The following is a 19265-nucleotide window of genomic DNA, read 5'->3' on the forward strand; positions in this document are numbered from 1 at the left end:
GTTTGACATTGTGTGTAGATTGTCAGAGAACACGTGTGCCTGCTGTCTCCTGCTCAGTTACATAACTGTGAAGCAACACTGCTGCTGTTAATGTGACTTTTAGAGCAGATCCCAGGGCTCCACACTTCTGCATCTAATCCACCTGTTGGCTCTCACCTCAGTACAGTACACTACAGTGCAATAATAATAATCATACATTGTATTTACAGGAGCCTTCCACAGCAAAGTCACAAAAGTACAGTACAATAATAACATTACAACAATGTATTATAGTACAGTATAGTGCAGTGCAGTATAGTTCTGCCCAGAAATGTATAGTATAGTTGTGGAGGAGACTCAGAGAACCTACAGGCAAACCAGGGAGAGGTGATTGGCACAGCTGAGATTAGTTTGCCAATGATCTCTCCCCGGATTCAAAAGGCAGCAGCTGAGCTCCCACACAGGAGGAACACGAGCAGTGTTGCCAGTTTAGCAACTTTTCACCTTCCCTTGCCAAACTTATCCAGCGGCAAGTGACAAATCTGGCGACTTTCTGCTGCTTTGGCAATCTTCTTTTTAATTGTTGAGCAACAGCAAAATCACATTCACTGATTTGTGTCTCTCCTGTGTGCCTCTATGTGTCCTCCATGCGTCCCTCCCTGTGTGCCTTTTGAATCCAGGGGGAGTTGATTGGGCAACTAACCTCTGTGACAATCAGCTCTCCCTGGTTCACCCGGAGGTTCCCTGAGCCTCCTCCATGGCCACAAGATCTAACACGCAGCTCAGTTATGTGATTGGAGGGCAGAGTGCATTGCGACACAAATCACCCGTTCATCATCCCCACCTGTTCTCTCCACCCACATTCCACTGAAAAAATAATCAACGACCGGGCAAAATATCCAACGTGCAAGAGAACGGCGTGCCGGTCAGCTGCGCAACGTATGGAAGTTAGATGTATCTATGCAACGAGTGACATCATTACGCAATCTAGCAACTTTTAGCTAAAAAGAACCAAAGGCTACTTCTGGTGAGACTTGTTTGGCAACACTGGACACGAGGAGAGACAAAAGAGACCTGTGAGAGAGTGAGTGGTTCATCTCTGGCTGTTGTGGGGAGACCCCGGTGGCATTGTCAGTTGCCACAATAGTGAAGTGCAGTACAGGATAGTTCAGCCCAGAAAAGTATAGTATAGAACTGTACAGTATAGTATAGTGCAGCACAGAACAGTACAGTGGAATGCTGTACCCTGTAGTACAGTATGTGTACAGAAGAGGAACAGCAAGGTCAGAGTCTGTGCACATTCACTGCTCTGATCAAGCACTTTGTTAGGAACAACCTGTACACTTGCAGATTGCACTGATCAGCCAAGAGGTCAGAGGGGAATGGTCACACTGGCTGGACAGGAAAGCTATGGTAACTCAGATAACCTCTCTTTACTACTGTGGTGAGCAGAAAATAAAAGCTGATTGGCCACTTTATCCCCATATTGCTCGTACTGCCATGTACACAGCACTTTTCCTCTATGTCAACAAAAAAACCCTCAAATAACTAATCTCAGTGATAAAGAATGTAAAAAAGAATCCCTGAAAAACACTCTAAAAGTTAATGGTTTCTTATTGGCCCACACTCTTCCACCAAGTTTGAAGGAAATCACTTCTGTAGTTGTGTAATCCTGCTGACAAAGATATTTAGACAAACAGCAATAGAAACAAATGGCGGAGGTTATGCTGAACCTTGACATGGATGCAGGACACAGACTCAACACTGGACATTTAAAGACTGAAAAACTTAGTCTGGTCTGATGGATGGGGATTTCTGCTGAGGCTGCAGATGCTCTGCGTAGAATGTAGTGTTATCAGCATATTTCCTTTTGCTGTACACCTTGTTCTCGAGTGTTTTTTTTCTCACCGGCCTGAATGGATCAACCTGAAAGAGTAATAAAAGTGGAACGTGTTCAGGAATGACAATAATAAATGTGACTAACACCCTGGCCTGTGGATTGAAGCATATCGTGAGGAGAGCTTCACTCAGTGAGTGGCTGAAGATGCTGTGGCAGCTGAGCAGCGTGTTGCGAGTTGGTTTTAGAAGAGTTTTTCATGTCCTTTGACTCTCAGTAAAAATAGAGTGTTTCTCCCACTCAGTGTATGCGTCTGTGCATGGGTGTGTTTTGTTCATGTGATAACTGCATGTGTTTTCCTCAGCAGGGTGCAGTACAGAGATGAGGGCCTCTTGACAGCACATCTATTTAATTTCATTAGGTCATTTATTTGGTAGAGACAGTGCTCAATAATCAACAGACATATACTAAAAATTAGCTATAGTTAGCTGTAAAAGCTCATTTCCAGCTGTTGTCCCTTTAGTCACTTCTTACAAGGCAACCTGCTATAAAATAAAATGACATATTTTATATAATTACAAATAATTATGGATAATTCATGTGCATTTTACAAACCATCCAAACTAAATGTGCAAATAACCCATGAATAAAATTGAAATCAAACAATACAATGCTACACATAGATACAAAAAACCTACAGATACACATGTAAACTCAATCACATAAGATAGTAGATTCATTAGTAGTAGCAGTAGATAAATACATGATCACAAGTTTGCTTTGCTTTAAGCTATGTCTGTAGTTTAAAGTAATTACATTGTTTTCTAAATCAACTGACACGTTACTCCAGTGGTTGGTGTTTTCATTATGATTCAAAGAAGACAGACACAGCCTCGATGTCTCATGACCTCGGCCCAGTCAGATGTGTTGAGAAGTGAGTTTATGGATACAAACTTTGACAGTGTTTTCACCTGTGTTGACAGAACTTTGACTTCAGGGCTTTTTTAAGTTTTCAGTTGCAGTTTTGTGTTTTAAAGGCAACAAAAGTACTTGGTTAGGCTAAAAAAAAAGATCATAGTTTAGATTCTATCAGACCCTGACATAACATTTACCACATGCACATGCTGACAGACAGAAAGCCTTGAAGCTAAACTTCCCCCATGTGCATTTTCAACCATCTTTAGTGGATGATTTCCATTTATATAAATTCATTGTCAACATTATTTCCACGGACAAGTTTTTCTTGTAAGCGACGTCCACCCATGAGCCGCTGTGCCCTTTTCTGTGAATTTTATTTTTCACTCCAAATTTCAATTTTTCTTTCCTATCGCTATGATGACATTCATTTACACAGGCTTGTCTATAGATTGCATATGAAAATGGACTTAGCCTCTGTGACACCACCCATAGGTTACACAGCTGCAGGGTTGGAGTTATAGGTGTGGTTTAGACTGTACAAACAACTTATTGTTTATGATTATTCTGGGATGAATGCTGGGAACAGAAAAACAGTGAGTGGATAAATTGTGTGTGAGAGTAGCCTCTCTCCTCCAGAGCCTGCTCTGTGTAACAGCGCCACCCTGTAGCTGCCACGCATCAATACACTTCAATAGCTGTGTTTTACACCCTGCAGGTTTGATTTATCATTAACATGTCTCTGTATATATATATATATATGTGTGTGTGTGTGTGTGGGTTTGAGCCACCTGTCTGATTGAACAAAAAACAAATAAGAGTTATTGTGCTCTGTCCGAACAGATCAGAACAAAAGAAGATGCTAAACTGAACATATTTAACAAAATAGATAAACAGGCAGACTAAATAAATAAATAACATGTGTGTTTTCTTCATTTAAAGTTAAGGTGAAGATTGAAGGTTAGTCATGAGGTCTGCCACTGTCATGAAGCTGATTTTTGCAGTAGTCAGCTCAATGGAGAGAGTAAGGATGGTGTCACTGAGGAGAACTCTCTCTCCAGTGTTCTCCCTGAGACACCAAATAAGACTTCACTCTGGAAGAGAATCCGCCACGCTCTGGGGTTGAGAAAACCACAGTGTTGGAAGAAGTCAGCAGCGCCCATCAAACAGCACCTGAGCTGAGCTCACCTTCTTCACCTGCTTGAGGACCGTCAGGGTTAATGGAGGGATTTACGATGTGATTAAAATAAATCATTATTATTCTTACAAATACTTTAATGGTTTTTGTGTGTTTTTTAAAGGAAACATAAACTTGAAGAGCTTTTGTTTGACCTTCGTGTGGGCACAGTCATGGAAATCGCAGTGGAGTGCTGCTTAAAGCTGTTCATTACTGTATACATTTGTCTATCATTGTGCGCTGAATACCAATGATGTACTCATTCCGATGAATACTAGATGGTCAATGTCCTTCTCCAAGTGGGTCTAGAACTCACGCATGTGTAGGTCTAAAATGGTGGAGAACACGGGCTCTCCGGCTCTGCAGGTTGATGATAATGAGGAAAGTAGCAGCACAAGTGAAAAATATAGAAAGACTGAAAATATGAGTGCAAATTGAAACATTATATACAAAAGTAGGGATAATGCTTTATATCAATTCAAGTGCTTATTGTCGTTGAACAGCTGTACAAGGAAACTCAGTGGTACATAGAGACAACAAAAAAAGTCAAAGTGTAAGCCCTCATCCTTCTTTGTTGTGTGTCTGCACTGGAAACCAGCTGTTATATAGGCTGAGGAACTGTTGAGGACTGGGCGTGTTGGGCAACTTCTTCTTTGAGTCTCTGACACAGGGAGTAGGAAGTATACCATTTATGGATTGGTTTTGATTTGCTCAAACGACAGAACAGATCCCAGTGATCCTGTGAAGATGACATGACACTTGACCTGAAATAATAGATCTTAAAATTGTAAGAGTATTCATAGAATAAGTCATGTGGAAGTTTAGCTGCCAGTAATCATGTCATCATCTCATCAGATACCTTGTCATTGTGTATTAAACATGTTTGCTGATGTTTTTGTTTCTTAAATCATAATATGAGTACTATGCTGATGTTCTACGCTGATTCATAAAGCTGAATGATGTGAATTTTACCCTCCTTATCCCTCAGGCTACTGTTTCTGCTGCTAACATAAAGATGTCCATTGTGAGTAAATACCGACAAGCTGGGTCATGTCCTTCTTATCTCTGCCTTAAACCAACCAGACTAGAGCCATAACAAAGTCCTTACATAGATTTGTAGAAACCACTGGGGATCACTCAACAAGCCAAGCAGCTTATCTCCTCATGTAACAGTTAGGTTTGTGTTTATGACTCATTATTAATATGGCTTCATCATATCCCTAATAAGTTTCAGTCAGATCAAGATCACCTTTGAACAAACTTCAAGGAATTCTTATTCATCCTTATGTCTGTCATGATCTAGGGTTAGGGTTAGGATCTGTGAATTATATCTATTCATGTTACATTTGTAGATATATTATTGCTGATGGAATAAAATGAATATGTAGTGAGAAGAAAGCTAAAAAAGGAATTAATTCTGAATACAACCACGGAATACATTCCTTTTTACAACCACAAAATTTGAAGTGTTTGTGGTAAAATCTGTGACCAAATAGACTTGAGGTCTGTGCTGTGTATTAAAAAAAGTACCTTGTTTTAATTTTTTTTTTACAAATGGAAGATTAAATACTCCTTTGAAAAAACAAATGTTAATTTCTCACTCAATTTGTAACATGGCATTGACAGTAAAGCAAAAAACCTGTTATTTAATCCATGCAAACAATTATTTCTGTTGTGTCTCCAGGGGAATATAAAATGTGGATATATTTTTTGCATTACACACATACAAAAACAACTGCTAATTCCTCAGGCCAAGACTCAGCAGTTGTCTTACACCTCAAGAACAAGGAACAGGCTTTTGGTGATGGTAATGTGTAAACCTCGTCAAGTACATGTGGCTCATAAAGGACTGATTCCATATATTAACACTGGTTTTTTTTGATGAAAAATGTGTCCAATAAATTGTGAACAGCCAATATATAGAATTTGACTGACCAATTTTCAAAATGTTAATAAAACAAACATGGAGGAAGCTCATGGCAAATATTCATGCAGATTCTAAATAACAACAAAACACAATCAAAATATAAGCTGACAATTTTTATTTGCTAATTCATGCAACAATCAATTTTCACTGTCACAGTTTTGTAAACATCCTGAATACATACATTCAGTTCAACTTCATTAAACACAACAGCAATACTAAAACAGTGAATATTACTTGAATAAAGTAAAACAAATTTAAAGTTAAATCAAAAAAACTGTGATTGAAATCACAAAATGATCATTTAAGAAAAGATTTGAAAAAAGGTATAAGGTGCTTTTCTGGAAACAGGCATTAAGCCAGTATACCCATAAATGTGTAACACTGTAATTATATATTATAAAATATATAATTTACATATCATGGATGTTTTTTTTCATCTTTGGTGCCTTCATCTTGGTGCAGAGGAGCTACATTCACAGCATAAGTAAAGGGGTCTAGTAGTTTGTGCATGGTAAGAAGTAGTTGTTCCCGAGCGTGCGGAACAATTTGCCGGTCAACAGGCTGTACTCGAACATGTTGGGTCCACTGTAGATGTAACCAAAACCTGCAGAGCACAGATGGTGGATGTTAGTTACTGTCTCAGGAAAAGTCTGGAAAGAATCAGAACTGTCAACATTTTCATTTTGTCTTGGAAAAGTATATACGAGTTTGAATTGCCGCTCACCTTTGTACTGGAAAGCTGCAGTCACCTTGCTGGTCAGTCCAGAGAAGATCTCATCAACTCTTTTCGGGAATCCCTGGTCCATAGTCTGCTTGGCATCATCGTAACTGAAGGAACATAGACAGGTATTAGAATGATTCACTATTTAAAGAGTCAAATTAACATCCTACCTAAGGCAGTCACAGAAATGAACACACCTGTAGTATTCCCTGCCGACAAAGAACAGAGTCTTGCGAGTGTGCTTATTGTAGAGAGCAGCGTCAACTTTCTCCATGGTTTTGGGCAGACCAAAACTAGAGATTGACTTTGGGTAGCCCTGTACAAGGTTATAGCCGCTGAACGCCCACACTTGGCGACCTGCGGAAGTGAAAAATCAAAAGAGAATATTTTTGAGTGAACATAAGTAAAGATAAATGATCTTGACTTGAAAACAGTGCGATATAGGAGCATTAGGTGGACACAAAGAACAAATACCTTTAAAGAAAAGCACACTATCTAAGAAACGGCTCTCATAAGCAGCGTCGATATTGACTGGGGCACGGCGCCAGAAGCTTGTGATGAGTCTCTGCTCAGTCTTGGTGCTCTCGAAGCGGTTACGCCAGAAGAATCTGAGGACCCACATTCAAATCAGAAATCAACTCACAGGTCAGATCTTAAGTGGAGAAATAAATATTCTTGACACACATCAGCATTTAGATATTTGAGCATTCAGCTACCTGCCCTTGAAGAAAAGATTTTCTCCTCTCAGGGTGGCAACAGCATCCAAGACCATGGTTGAATCACAGACATCAGGGGTGGTGGGGGGTGGAGGTCCAGGGCTAGGAACTATGTCAGGGTTTGGACCTGGAGGTAAAATAAAACCAAAGTCATATTGCATGTGAACTCACTGACTTTTGTGAGCAAGTCCTCTATCAGGGATTTTGGCCAAATATTTGTGATCCAGCTAATACTAACCATAGAGAGACTGGATGCCTTTGACATCATCATGGGGCAGAACGAAGGTGTCAGGGTTACTGTACGTGTATGTAGGGAACATGAGTGCACCAGGGTCAGTAGAGTGAGACAAGCCCAGGGAGTGGCCAAACTCATGGGCAGCTACCAAGAAGAGGATATAGCCTACAGCAGAGAACACAGATTTACAGGTGAGTTACAGCTTCAAGTCAAATACACTGATAGAGTATGAACTCTGTATGAACGGCAAACTCACCTGCATTGGAACGGAAGGTGAAGGTCTCATCATCATCAAAATGAGCATCCCCTCCGATGCCAGGAGACGGGGCGAAGGCGTGGGCGAGCGTGCCATCAGGGCCGTCAAAGGGGTAAAAATCTCCATGATCTGTGAAGAAGAAGCACATTCAGATTCAAAGCACTAACCTGTATATCTAACAAATGACAACAGTTTTTTTTCAAATGCATCCTCTGCATCCTGCTATCATTGATCAGCTGTCCAACGAGATTCAAGACTCAGCAAACACCTAGACCTATCAGTAAACTGACAGAGAGTCTGCTCCTGTTGCTTTTACACTCACTTAGGCGTCCAAAGGAAATCATGATGTCAGCGGTGCCACTGTAGATTCTCGTAAATCTCAGGGGAGTGACTTTGGCCCAAACCTGCAGGGCTCTCTCCACGGAGTCGTCCACCTCTGAGATGGTCAGATCAGGTGTGTAGTTCTCAATCCTGTAGGACGATAAAAAAAACAGAATAAGCTCAGTATCATCACAAGTTATGCTCACAGTTCTCTCTAACACATTCTTCAGATCCTTCACCTGTAGGTAAGGCTGTTTGTCTTCCACTTGAAGTTTTCTCCAGTAATGGAGTAACGGGCGATCTTGACGTCTGGAACGCCACAGCGGGGCTTCTTCATCATGGCTATGGTGTCAGTGTCCAGATTCCCGGTGACTTTGAGGCGAAAGAATTTCTGCATCTCAGCCACCTTCTTGGTCAATGGACTGATCCCTCGTCTGACAGTTGGACCGCTCTCCTCTGTCAGGTTGAAAAATGTCTTCAGGTAGTTCTGCAAGAAAATACAAGTGTTAGATTCTTCATAGTGATGTGCATCAGTTGTACTGATCTTATTTTGTAGAATACTATACATGCATTAAGGAGCAAAGCAATTATACATACCTCTGCAAAACTCTCATCCTGACTTGTAACCTGTAATATTGGCACACAGTAAACTGCAGCTGCCAGGCTTAGTAGAATGCTCAGGGTGAAAGTCGTCATGATTCCTCGTTGAATTCACTGAACTACACTTGCTGGAGGCTGATGTTTTATAGGCTGGGGACTGGCCAGGTGGAGCAACTTACTTCTGGGGTCAGTAACTCATATCCCTTATATGTAGAGAAGAGGAAGGGCAACTTTGATTGCTCATCCAACCAAAAAATTTCCAAAACAGACTCTGCAATTATGATGAAACGTCAGGTTTACTATGTATAACAGAGATTTTATTGTATATCAATGAAAAGAAAATGTTTTACAAAAAATAAAAATCATATTAAACAAACATTTAGAATTTTTAAGTCTGTATGTGCATCCAGAAGTGATTCAAAATGGAAACACTGAGGGGAGGTAGATGTTTGCATCGTAGAAACTGTAGATATTCATGTTAAAATGTATGAAAAATATATCCTAACTGACAAGGTGCCATAATTCCATCTTTTATGGCATATTGCAAAATATAATCAAAAACCCCAGAGGCACAATTACATCATCTTGTTTTTAGTAACATACGTCTGGATCTACAAAAGTCATTAAAAAAATATTCTCAACATTAGTCCTTCTGTTTTGACCTCATTTTGTATTTAATCAAAAGAAACGCTTGACTAGTGATTGAAATGAGATAAATAATAGAGAAACAAAAGATCAATATCTGAAATAAAACGTCCTTGGCAGAAGCAAAACCTGAAAAAGCATCTATTGTGCATCACACTGAAGGTTGGCATGCAATGGATCTAGATCACAATGTAAAATGAATGAAGATTCAGGGACCAACAGCTTTTTCTTTTCTCATATGTCGTGTATCATCACAGTGGAACTTGCCCAGTGCATATATTAATTACGTTTAGTTCCTTATTTCAGTTCTCTGTGGATCATGTTCTTTACTCTTTTCTTCAATAGTTGGACCTTACAATCACAACCTCTCTTCTCCTGACCTGACGCTGTTGTTGCCTCTGCCAAGCCTGTGGCGTCACGATGCCTCGTAAAAAGTCAAAAAATCATTTATTGTTTGACTTAATAAAATAAGTAGTTATGTTTGTGTGATGGAACAAAGCACATGCACTGATGGACTCAAATCATCCTTCCCTGTGATAACTACAGAGGCTACTTTATTATTTCCTATATATATAAGCAAATTCATTATTCCAACACAGAACTTTATTCATTAAAATACATGTTTCAATGCAGATGATAAAATCTTGTATCATTGATTTGATAGAAACATTATTTTAGTCACGGTGCTGTACTGTATATACGTTTTAATTGGGTTTTACTTGTTGGAAGAGCTGTGTGATGTGTCTGTAAAACTCCATCTACACTTCATACATAACAGTTAATGGAAAGCTACCGTGCTGTCACTGTTAGCTAATATTGGAGATTGACAAGAACGGTAATTATTTAATTGTGAAATGTATTGTCTCATGTAAATGAAGCAACAGCTGTAAAACCCAGAATCTCAGAAGGAATAAGCATGTGTTAATCAAAAAATATAACAATTCATTTTTAAAATGATAACAAAGATAAACATTACAATGTTTTCCCCATAATCAGTGACCAATTAATTACAGTGTCATAGTGATGCAAACATGAAACCATAAAATACATGCATGCAACCTTATGGAGTAGAAGGAGCATGAGTAACATCAAGAAAAACTAGAAAACATATAAAGCACATTTAATTTCTATGTTTAAAGTGACCACAACATGATTGCACACCCTTATTACAGCATTGTATGACACATTGGCACACATCCACTTCTCTATTATTCAACAGTTCCAAGGTAATTTGTTGGTAAATGGAGATTTGTAACTCTTCACTGACAGCAGACACACAGCATCATCACACATCAAGCTTCATAGAGCATCTCCCTTCAATCATCTCCTCTCCATCAGTATTTCATTGTTTCTTTGTCCCTGTTGCATTCCAGCACGTCGTAGGCAGGGTTTGTGGAGACAACACTTTTTGTGTTAGAGTCATATTTATAATGAACGTTTCCCTTGAAGATGTGCACAAATCCTGTGGGGAATCAAGGTTCATCATCAGGAATAATACAAATCAAGAGTATAATGTATATTATATAATGTGTAACCTTTTTCAACATCAGGATATTCTTCAAAGTAATGCCTGTGCTTTATTGGACAGGAACGCAACATCTTATATCTAAATATTCTCCAACTTTTTTGTGCTGAAAAGCAATCGAGCTCCACAGAGTCAGTGAGAACTGCACAGTAGATTTCTTCTGTTGCATTTAAAGGTCCAGTGTGTAAGATTTAGGTGAAAGGGAACTATTAGCAGAAATTTTGTTTAGAATAATCCCCATGATGTTTTCACTAGTTAGTTTCATCCAAATTGTATGAATTATACATTTACCCCAGAAAAGACCCTTTATATTTAAATACTTAAATATTTACATAGAGGGGACCCTCTCTACAGAGGCCACCATGATTTTTACATTAGTCCAGACTGGACAAACTAAACACCTTTTGAGTTTTTATGACAACTGAAGCTACCACAGGTTCTTTTTCATGTTTGGAAGGAGAGGGTGAGGTGAGGGGTGTTCAGCTGCAACATGCAAGTTCAACACTTGATATCTCTGTAAAACTTGCCCTTTAGAGTTAGATAAGATGAGTCTGGTAATAAGGAAAGAATTGTGGGAGATTGTAGCACAGTACATACTTCCAACACTCATGGCCAGTGAAGAACACAGTGTAGTGGTCATTTCTGAAATGAAGAGCAGCATCTATTGATTTTATTCTGGAGGGGAAGCCCAAGTCTGAGATGTTTCTAGGAAAACCTTCCTCCAGTTTCTGCCGCTTCAGCATCCAGTACTGATGACCTGAAACAAAAACACTACTCTTACATATACACAGGTATTGAAGTATATACATTCTTTAGTAGAAAAAATGATCGTGTTGTTACCTTTGAAAAACACATTTACATTCCTCTCCCGATTCTCATAGACAGCATCCAAGAAGGGAGGTATAATGTCCGCCCACAGACTGCTAATGAGAGTGATCCCTGTCTCCTCAAACTGAGGATGTTTGCGCCACATGAATCTGAAAGGTCAGGAAGTTCTTTTTTTCATTATCCTTAGACCAAAGAAACACCAGATGTGAGTCGGGTTCTTTCATTATATACACACACTGGAAGAGTTTACATACCTGTCTTTGAAAAACAGGACCTCCTGTTGTAACTCTGTTACAGCATCAAAGGACAAATCTGGATCACATTTATCAGGTGTTCTCGGAGGAGGATTTTTTGAGAATAATGAAGCAAAACCAGGACTGATACCTGCAGCCCGGTAAAAAAAAAGATGAAAACACATTGCACTTGTTCCCAACACATTTCCTTCTAAGGTAAATTCAAATAATAGCTGCATGGTAAATGCAAGAGTCACTTTCAAGACAAAATCTTGATTGCCTGCAAGTAGTACATTTTCACAGACAGAAGTAGATGATATAAACCTTTGAATTTAGATTTCAAAATAAATTGTTGATGCTTGACAAATTGCTTCACTGGTACTGAACAGATTTCAGCAATATAATGATGAAACAGAAGGAGGATGCTGTGGTTTGTAGCTTATTCCCACGCCCCTGCAATGTGAACAAACACACAAAATTCTTATCTACACAAATGTGTCACAAAAGTGTCACCTGGCTAAACTGACAATATTTGTAATATGTAACGGGTCAAAAATAACCCAAATACATTTCTGCATTCAAATCAATCCAAGCAGTAAAAAAGGTGCTCCTGAAACCAGCTGAACTCACCATACAGGTGTTGGATGTCTTTGACATCGCGGAAGGAGAGCTGCGGCTCATAATTTGAGGCAAAGTTGTATGCTGGGTACATAATGGCTCCAGGGTCAGATGAGTGGGACAGGCCAATAGCATGGCCAAATTCATGGGCTGCCACAGCAAATAGATTGAAACCTTGAACAGGAAGAGAAGCCATGTGAGGGTTTGAGGTACCCATATAACCCAACCAAGACACATTGTGCACTTTCACAAGCAGAGAAGTGTCACAAGCAGAGAAGTGTTGGCAAATCCACCATTGTGATAGCAATCCGCCGAGCTGCAGGTGTGGTAGATGGCATTCAGATGGGTTTATTGCACAGTACGCCCAAGACACACCCATCATTAGTTAAGAGTAAGTAAGTACAAATCTTTTGAAGCATGTGCCTGCTGCTGTGGCCTGTGTTTCATGGTGAGCTTTGGAGTCACCCAAACTATATTTCCAGGCTCTGTGCTTTACTCTCACCAAAAAAAAAGGATATTTCTTGACATTTAACAAAAGACTAGACTTTAAAGAGAGATGTCTCTTTTGAGGTTCTTCACTCTTGTACCAGTAGAATTAAAGCTCCAGTCTTCTTCAGCATCAAAGTGCACATCCCCACCAATCCCAGAGCCAGGCAGAAAGGCATGAGCCAGGATTCCTCCTTTGCCATCAAAAGGTGAGCCATCCTCATGGTCTGCAACAAACAGTGCAAATTGTATGACATATGTCAGTGTCAGGATTGCTGTGTCAAGTTGTTTGTATTGGGAGATCTCTTCAGATCTTACCACCATTGTGAAAGGAGATGACAATGTCAGCCTCTTTCCTGCTCCGTTTGCGAAATTTCATCAGTGCAACGCTGGACCAGAGTTTCCATGCTGCCCTGACGGCTTTGTGAACCTTAGAGGCTGAGATGGGAAGGTTGGAGTCAGCAATCCTGAGGCACATATGCAGAATTTTACTACTTGATGTACTTTATCTTCTTTTTTCAGTTCATCCAGCACGTAGTTTGCAACCAAGTACCTGAACACCATAGCTCGTCACAGCCACGCCCAACTCGCAATGCCTGACAACTACTAGAAGCCGACTAATCTGTGACTCGCTCTCCAATGTCTGGCTCTTGCCTCTGCTTCAGCAGTGTAGGCTGTGTCTCCCCAGCTGAAGACTCTGGGAGAGTGCTGTGCTGTGAGAGCATTGGCAGTGTGCGCACAGACAGGTCAGTTAGTGACCGACAGGTATGCCTGCAAATCATTTCATTTGCTCCGAGTGAAATGATTGGTTGTGTTTATCAAACCTCTTTTCCAATGGTCAGTAAAACACACTAACACCTGCACACATCTGGCTTTTGACTCTGCAATGGGAATGGATTCAATCAGCATTAACTCCCAGGTCAAATGACAACCTGGGTCAACACAGATTTTTATCAACTCCGGCTCTGATGGGCATTGACGGAAACCAGACACAGTTGAGAGAGCACCTCAGTTTTTGGTGAATTCGTAACATGGCATGCTGATATTAGCATTTAGCTCACATCAAAAAACTGCTGCAGTCTGTGACTTGACCTAATGGGATGGGATGGCTTCTTCAGTTAAAGTCACAATTACTCCTTTTAACTGCACTGCTGTGTATGATCACTTCTAATCTGTAGCTGAGGGTGCTCCTCTTCCATCGGATTGTTTGTCCAAATGGTTCCACATCCGACAGACCACAGCGCGGCCTCTTCATAGCTGCTAGAGTCTCTTTGGAACTACTAAATCCAGAGTGAGTTTTGCATAAATACCAAACACAGACCTGTAAATCTAACACACTGTCTTTACTTTTTTAAACAGGTATCGTATGAAATGTACAAAATGACAAATACCTCTGCAAACTCCTGGTCAGCCTCAGCTGCTGCAGCGTGGGGTTGTGCAGGAAGAGGGGCTCGGACAGGCAGGCCCATCACAGGGGCCAGGCCGGACATCAGGAGAGTCAGGAGTCTCAGCCAGAGCATCTTCAGGTTTGTCCCAGCAAGTCAGTCTGAGTTGTGCTGCTGCTGGTACACAGGGCTGTGTGCAGAGCTGCAGTGGGGACCACCTGTTAATTATGTGTATCTGCTCCTGTCCCAACAACATGCATCCAGCTCTACTATCCGTAGTTAGATGGATGGTTCAGTGCCTAGGGACAATTCAGAATGACCCAGGGATCGAACCAGCAATGAAAAATGAAGATTTATTGCTCTGCACCCTTTATTTCTTTTGCATGTAATGATCCTGGCACATGGACACATTTCTAACAGAAGCAAAACAAGGATTGTTTCACTCAAGTTTAGAATGTTGCTAATGTGCATCCTGTAGCACACTTCAAGAATGCACACTACTGACAGTGCAATACTGAGTGGGACGCACATGGATTGGATTGACAAAAAATGGCTGTGATTGCAAGAAGGCAATCTCCCTACTTATTAAAATATTTGATGCATTTACACTGATTATGTACACACACTCATGTCTATGGCTCGTCTTTCTCATTTTCTGTAGTTTCCTCTGGAGCCACAAAAGGCTTTATACAACTTTTTCCACTTTTCAACTGCAATTTAACTTCTCTTCTAATGTTGGTGCAGCTCCTTTGGCAAGTTCTCCTAATAGACAATGTCCAACATTAAAGTAAGCTACATTATTAACACTGTCTACATGTGAACTTAATCAAACCTTCTAGATTGTATATATTTACCTCTGATTACTGTAAAAACAGACACAAACTAAAGCTGGAACCTGGTAGAAAAAAAATCGAAATAAACCAATACATTAAAGTGAAATACACTCAGCATCAACGTAGAAACATTCTACTAGAGAGTATTTAGGCTATAAAGTCTTAATAATACAAGAAGTTGTAACTTTATGGGAAAAAAGCTGTAGTATTCTGAGAGTAAACTTCAGAAGATCACCCTGTTGCCTGTGTTAAAATGAGGAATGTGAAGCATCTTTAGTTCTACTTTAGTAAAGGATTCACAAATAACTAAATACTTGTTTAGCACATCAGCACCACATTATCATAAGTAGCAGGACTTTGAAAAGATTGTGAAAGAAACTAAGTCGATTCCAGAGAAAGAACCAGATGGACTTTAAGGAAGTTGCCTCTTCTGTAGAGGATGAAATGTTTGGTATTCAATCTGTGCAGTAGTCAAAGGGATTTCACTGTTTCGCTGTTAGCTTGATAACAAAAAGATTTTTGATACTGAAGAAGTATCCTTTTTTTTTCTTTACCCTCGGGATATATTAAGACATTATTCAGAATAATCAGTGACTAATCACAATCTAATCACCAGGTTCAACGAAGCTCGAGTCAAAGGAAATGGGAGCACAGGGAAAAACCTGCTAATGGCGCTCATTAAGACTCTATTACACAAACATTGACACTGACTCACAGGCTGCTGCGGCTGTCCCTGCAGGCCAACCCTGGATTTGAAGTTTCCAAAAAACTCTGTCACATCATGTGAATGAAGTGCCGTCGTTTTGAAAGAACTAGGTTTTGATTTAAAATGATAGTTCTCTCTACAAGATGATGTCTGATGTTTATTTGTTTTCAGCATGAACAGACTGTACTTCACATGACTATGCACCAAGGTTATTATAGTTTTGAAATTTTCATTAGTTTTTATTTTTATTTAGTTTTTCAGTTAACTTTTTTATTTCAGTTTAGTTTCATTTAATTCAACAAGTGATTTTGTAGTTTTAGTTAAGGAAATGACTAGTTTCAGTTAGTTTTTATTTAGTTTTAGTTTTTCCAGGTATTAAGAGAAAGCCTTGACTTGTAGAAGCTGACACCAAATATGGTTAATCAAGTCCTTTAATTTCATTCTTTAACCATCACCTGCAGGACAGACAGTTATAGAGGGAGAAAACGAAAACGAAGCTGAATTTATCTGCAATTCACTTTAGTTTTAGTTAGTTTTACATTGTTCATTGTAGTTTTTATTTAGTTTTAGTTTTTTTTGTAATGGTTTTTATTTTTATTTCAGTTAACTAAATTATTTTTTCATTGCTAGTTTTAGTTTTAGTCTTAGTTTTTGTTAACTATAATAACCCTGATCTGCACACTGCTCTAAATCTGTTGCATAAATGCATAAACATTAAGCATTTGTCATTTCCCCCTTCTTGTCACCTTGAGCAGAAAATAATACATTATTTAAAAGATCCTGATAAACAGGTAAATGCAACTCAAAATAAAAACTCCCACATATAAACATCTGGGATTCCTCTCCATGTACATTATATATTTATGTTTATATGTGGGAGTTTAGGGATTTTACCAGATCGGTCACCTGCTCTTCTCCTCCACCTCCTCTCAACCCATGAGTGAGGTTGAGTCATATATGTGTGTCAATGTTTTTCTGCAGAAACTCACATAGTTGTGATGACATGACAGTTTATTGTCTTTGTAAACTCCAGGCTTCCTCTGATCGACAGTGTGTGTGTGTGTGTGTTTGTGTGTGTGTGAGTGTGTGTGAGTGTGTGTGAGTGTGTGTGTGTGTGTGTTAGTCAAAGTCTGATTGATGTGTGCACAGAAAGATGACATTTTCTGGATCTGTGCTATGACCGTTGTGTTTTCACAGCTTACTGAACACCAAAATGCTGTTGCAAATGATTTGACCCTGAAAGGATGTGTGTGTGTTCATAACACGATTGTGAGGGCGCTCCATCTTGCTCTGAGAGAGGTGAGAGAATCAACTCACTGCAACCGGGTGTGTGTGGCACTGATTGGCGGTGATTGAGCCCAGGTGTGGGGAGCCTTCATATACCCTGAGTCTCCAGCGCCCGGTGCTGACTCATTGTCTCACCTTCAGAGGCAGTGAGAGCTTCTCCCCGTCGTCAGTGTGTCTGAAAACACACCACTAAGAATTTTGCCCGTAGTTTTCCCACTGAATAAGTTGGTGCTGAAGAGTTTGCTGTGACTCCAGCCTTCGCCTTTCATTTAGAGTTTTAGTTTTTAGTTAGCTGCTTGGCAGTGGTGGTTTTGTGAATCATTTGTGGTGCATTGTTTCTTTAAGGAAGCCTGTAGTGGCTCGGAGACCCTGAGTGAGGACAGTTGCAGCCAAGCAATATACAGTTGTACTTGTCAGTGCACGTCAGTTTACTTGTTTTATTTTACACAGTTTGACTCTAACACTGTTGGAAATGATGCCTCACAAAATCTCTTTGTTGTGACTTTATGCTCAGGTTGTTCGTTTCATGTTATGCCTCTGTTATTCCCAGTAGGTGTCTGTCAATATGTGAGAAGTATCTGGGAATTAGAGTGAGTGAGTGCGTTGCCCTTGTGGCTCATGAAGCAAAATTAGGTTTCAGCTGAAAAGGTAAAGGAAATAAGTCACGTATGTTCACTCACTGCCCTTTGCAGCTTATTTCCATGTTAAAATATTATGTATCACAATATACAACCTGTATGACAACTTGTACCATTATATTGTGGTATATATTGCTTTATTCCCTGTGTACTGTCATTATGCGTTATCTTAGTGTTCACATCATGCTCTACTGCACACACAACAAAACAAACGTAATAATCTTACAGGAACAAGCCCACAGTGTTTTTTTTAGGTGTTGGTGATGAAATAACAGAAAATGAAATCAGCATGTCTTCAAAACAAGGACAGTTTCCTCAATCTCTCCATATCAAGTGTTGTATGGTTTGGTGAATAAGTTGTGAAGTAATGTTTGTCAAAACAGTGATGTTTGGTCACACTGAGCCACAGGAAGCTCTGAACTGCACCTAGCAGAGGAAACCAGTGACGGTAGTAACTCTTGTTGTTTGAACATCGGTAATTAAATGGTTATACGTGCTAGTTTTCTAAGCGCCCCTCTACTTCTTTAATGAAGTTCATAAACTGGATAGTGTGGATCATACCTCAGCAAGTTTCCTCTCATTGTTACATCTACCTCCTGCTGGTGCTACAACTCACCTCAGTGGGTAGCTTTGACAATGCAACTCTGCCTTGTTCCTTAGTAAAACAACATGTCTGGTGGACTCAGCTCAAAGTATGCATCGGCCGGCCTCTCTCAAACAGTTAGTCGCTGTTTTTCTTCTAAACTCTCTGAGTTCCTGCGTGAAATGAGTCAGTCACAAGGAACTGCCCGTGGGGTCCAGAGAAGACGCAGGGATGCATTGTTTGTGTTGTTGTGTTTGCAGTAGAGCATGATGGGACACCTAAACATAATTTCTGAGGTTCCTGTGAATGTTAGGGGCAAGATGTGAGACTTAAGGGTTAGGAATGAACTGATCATGGTTACGGTTAGGGTTTTGTCAGGGCTGTCCATAATGAATAGAAGTCAAAGCTAAATCCTAATGAGGATAGCTGGACAAACTGTGGGCAACATGGTGGCGTGGTGGTCAGCACTGTTCAAAGAACTGGTTTGAATCCCAGTTTGGCTGTGTGGAGTTTGTATGTTCTCCCCCGTGTTCACGTGGGTTTTCTCGAGGTACTCTGTCTTCCTCCCACCGTCCAAAGACATGTGAGGTTCATTGGAGACTCTAAATTGTCCGTAGGTTTGCATTTGAGAGTCAATGATGTTTGTCTCTGTATGTTGGCACTGCGATACACTGGCGTCCTGTCCAGAGTATAGCCTGTCTCTAGGCTTATGTCACCTGAGATTGGCTCCTGCTTTCCCCAGACCCTCAAAGGATTAGCGTGTGTGTGCGTGCGTGTGCGTGTGTGTGTGTGTATTTGTAGTACTCCATACAAC

General features: G+C 40.1%; 2 protein-coding genes across 3 annotated transcripts; both read right to left on the bottom strand.

Moving 5' to 3' along the window:
• Positions 1-5933: 5933 nt before the first annotated feature.
• Positions 5934-8861, bottom strand: LOC138404910 (collagenase 3-like). Its single transcript, XM_069510440.1, has 10 exons — positions 8682-8861; positions 8324-8571; positions 8086-8234; positions 7764-7892; positions 7511-7672; positions 7273-7399; positions 7031-7164; positions 6754-6913; positions 6560-6663; positions 5934-6439 (listed from the first exon to the last, which is right to left on the bottom strand). The coding sequence occupies exons 1-10, from the start codon at positions 8778-8780 to the stop codon at positions 6330-6332; spliced, it is 1422 nt and encodes a 473-aa protein (XP_069366541.1). The 5' UTR covers positions 8781-8861; the 3' UTR covers positions 5934-6329.
• Positions 8862-8981: 120 nt separating this feature from the next.
• Positions 8982-15288, bottom strand: LOC138404911 (neutrophil collagenase-like). Of its 2 annotated transcripts, XM_069510442.1 has the most exons (7): positions 13338-15285; positions 13121-13246; positions 12546-12707; positions 11937-12066; positions 11695-11831; positions 11452-11611; positions 8982-10791 (listed from the first exon to the last, which is right to left on the bottom strand). In XM_069510442.1, the coding sequence occupies exons 1-7, from the start codon at positions 13495-13497 to the stop codon at positions 10755-10757; spliced, it is 912 nt and encodes a 303-aa protein (XP_069366543.1). In that variant the 5' UTR covers positions 13498-15285; the 3' UTR covers positions 8982-10754. The 2 variants fall into 2 exon arrangements, with proteins under 2 accessions (XP_069366543.1, XP_069366542.1); XM_069510441.1 differs by having other exon boundaries at positions 8982-11611; positions 13338-15288.
• Positions 15289-19265: the final 3977 nt, after the last annotated feature.

The sequence above is a fragment of the Paralichthys olivaceus genome, chromosome 15, assembly GCF_024713975.1.
Source record: "Paralichthys olivaceus isolate ysfri-2021 chromosome 15, ASM2471397v2, whole genome shotgun sequence".
In the NCBI taxonomy this organism is placed as follows: Eukaryota; Metazoa; Chordata; class Actinopteri; order Pleuronectiformes; family Paralichthyidae; genus Paralichthys; species Paralichthys olivaceus.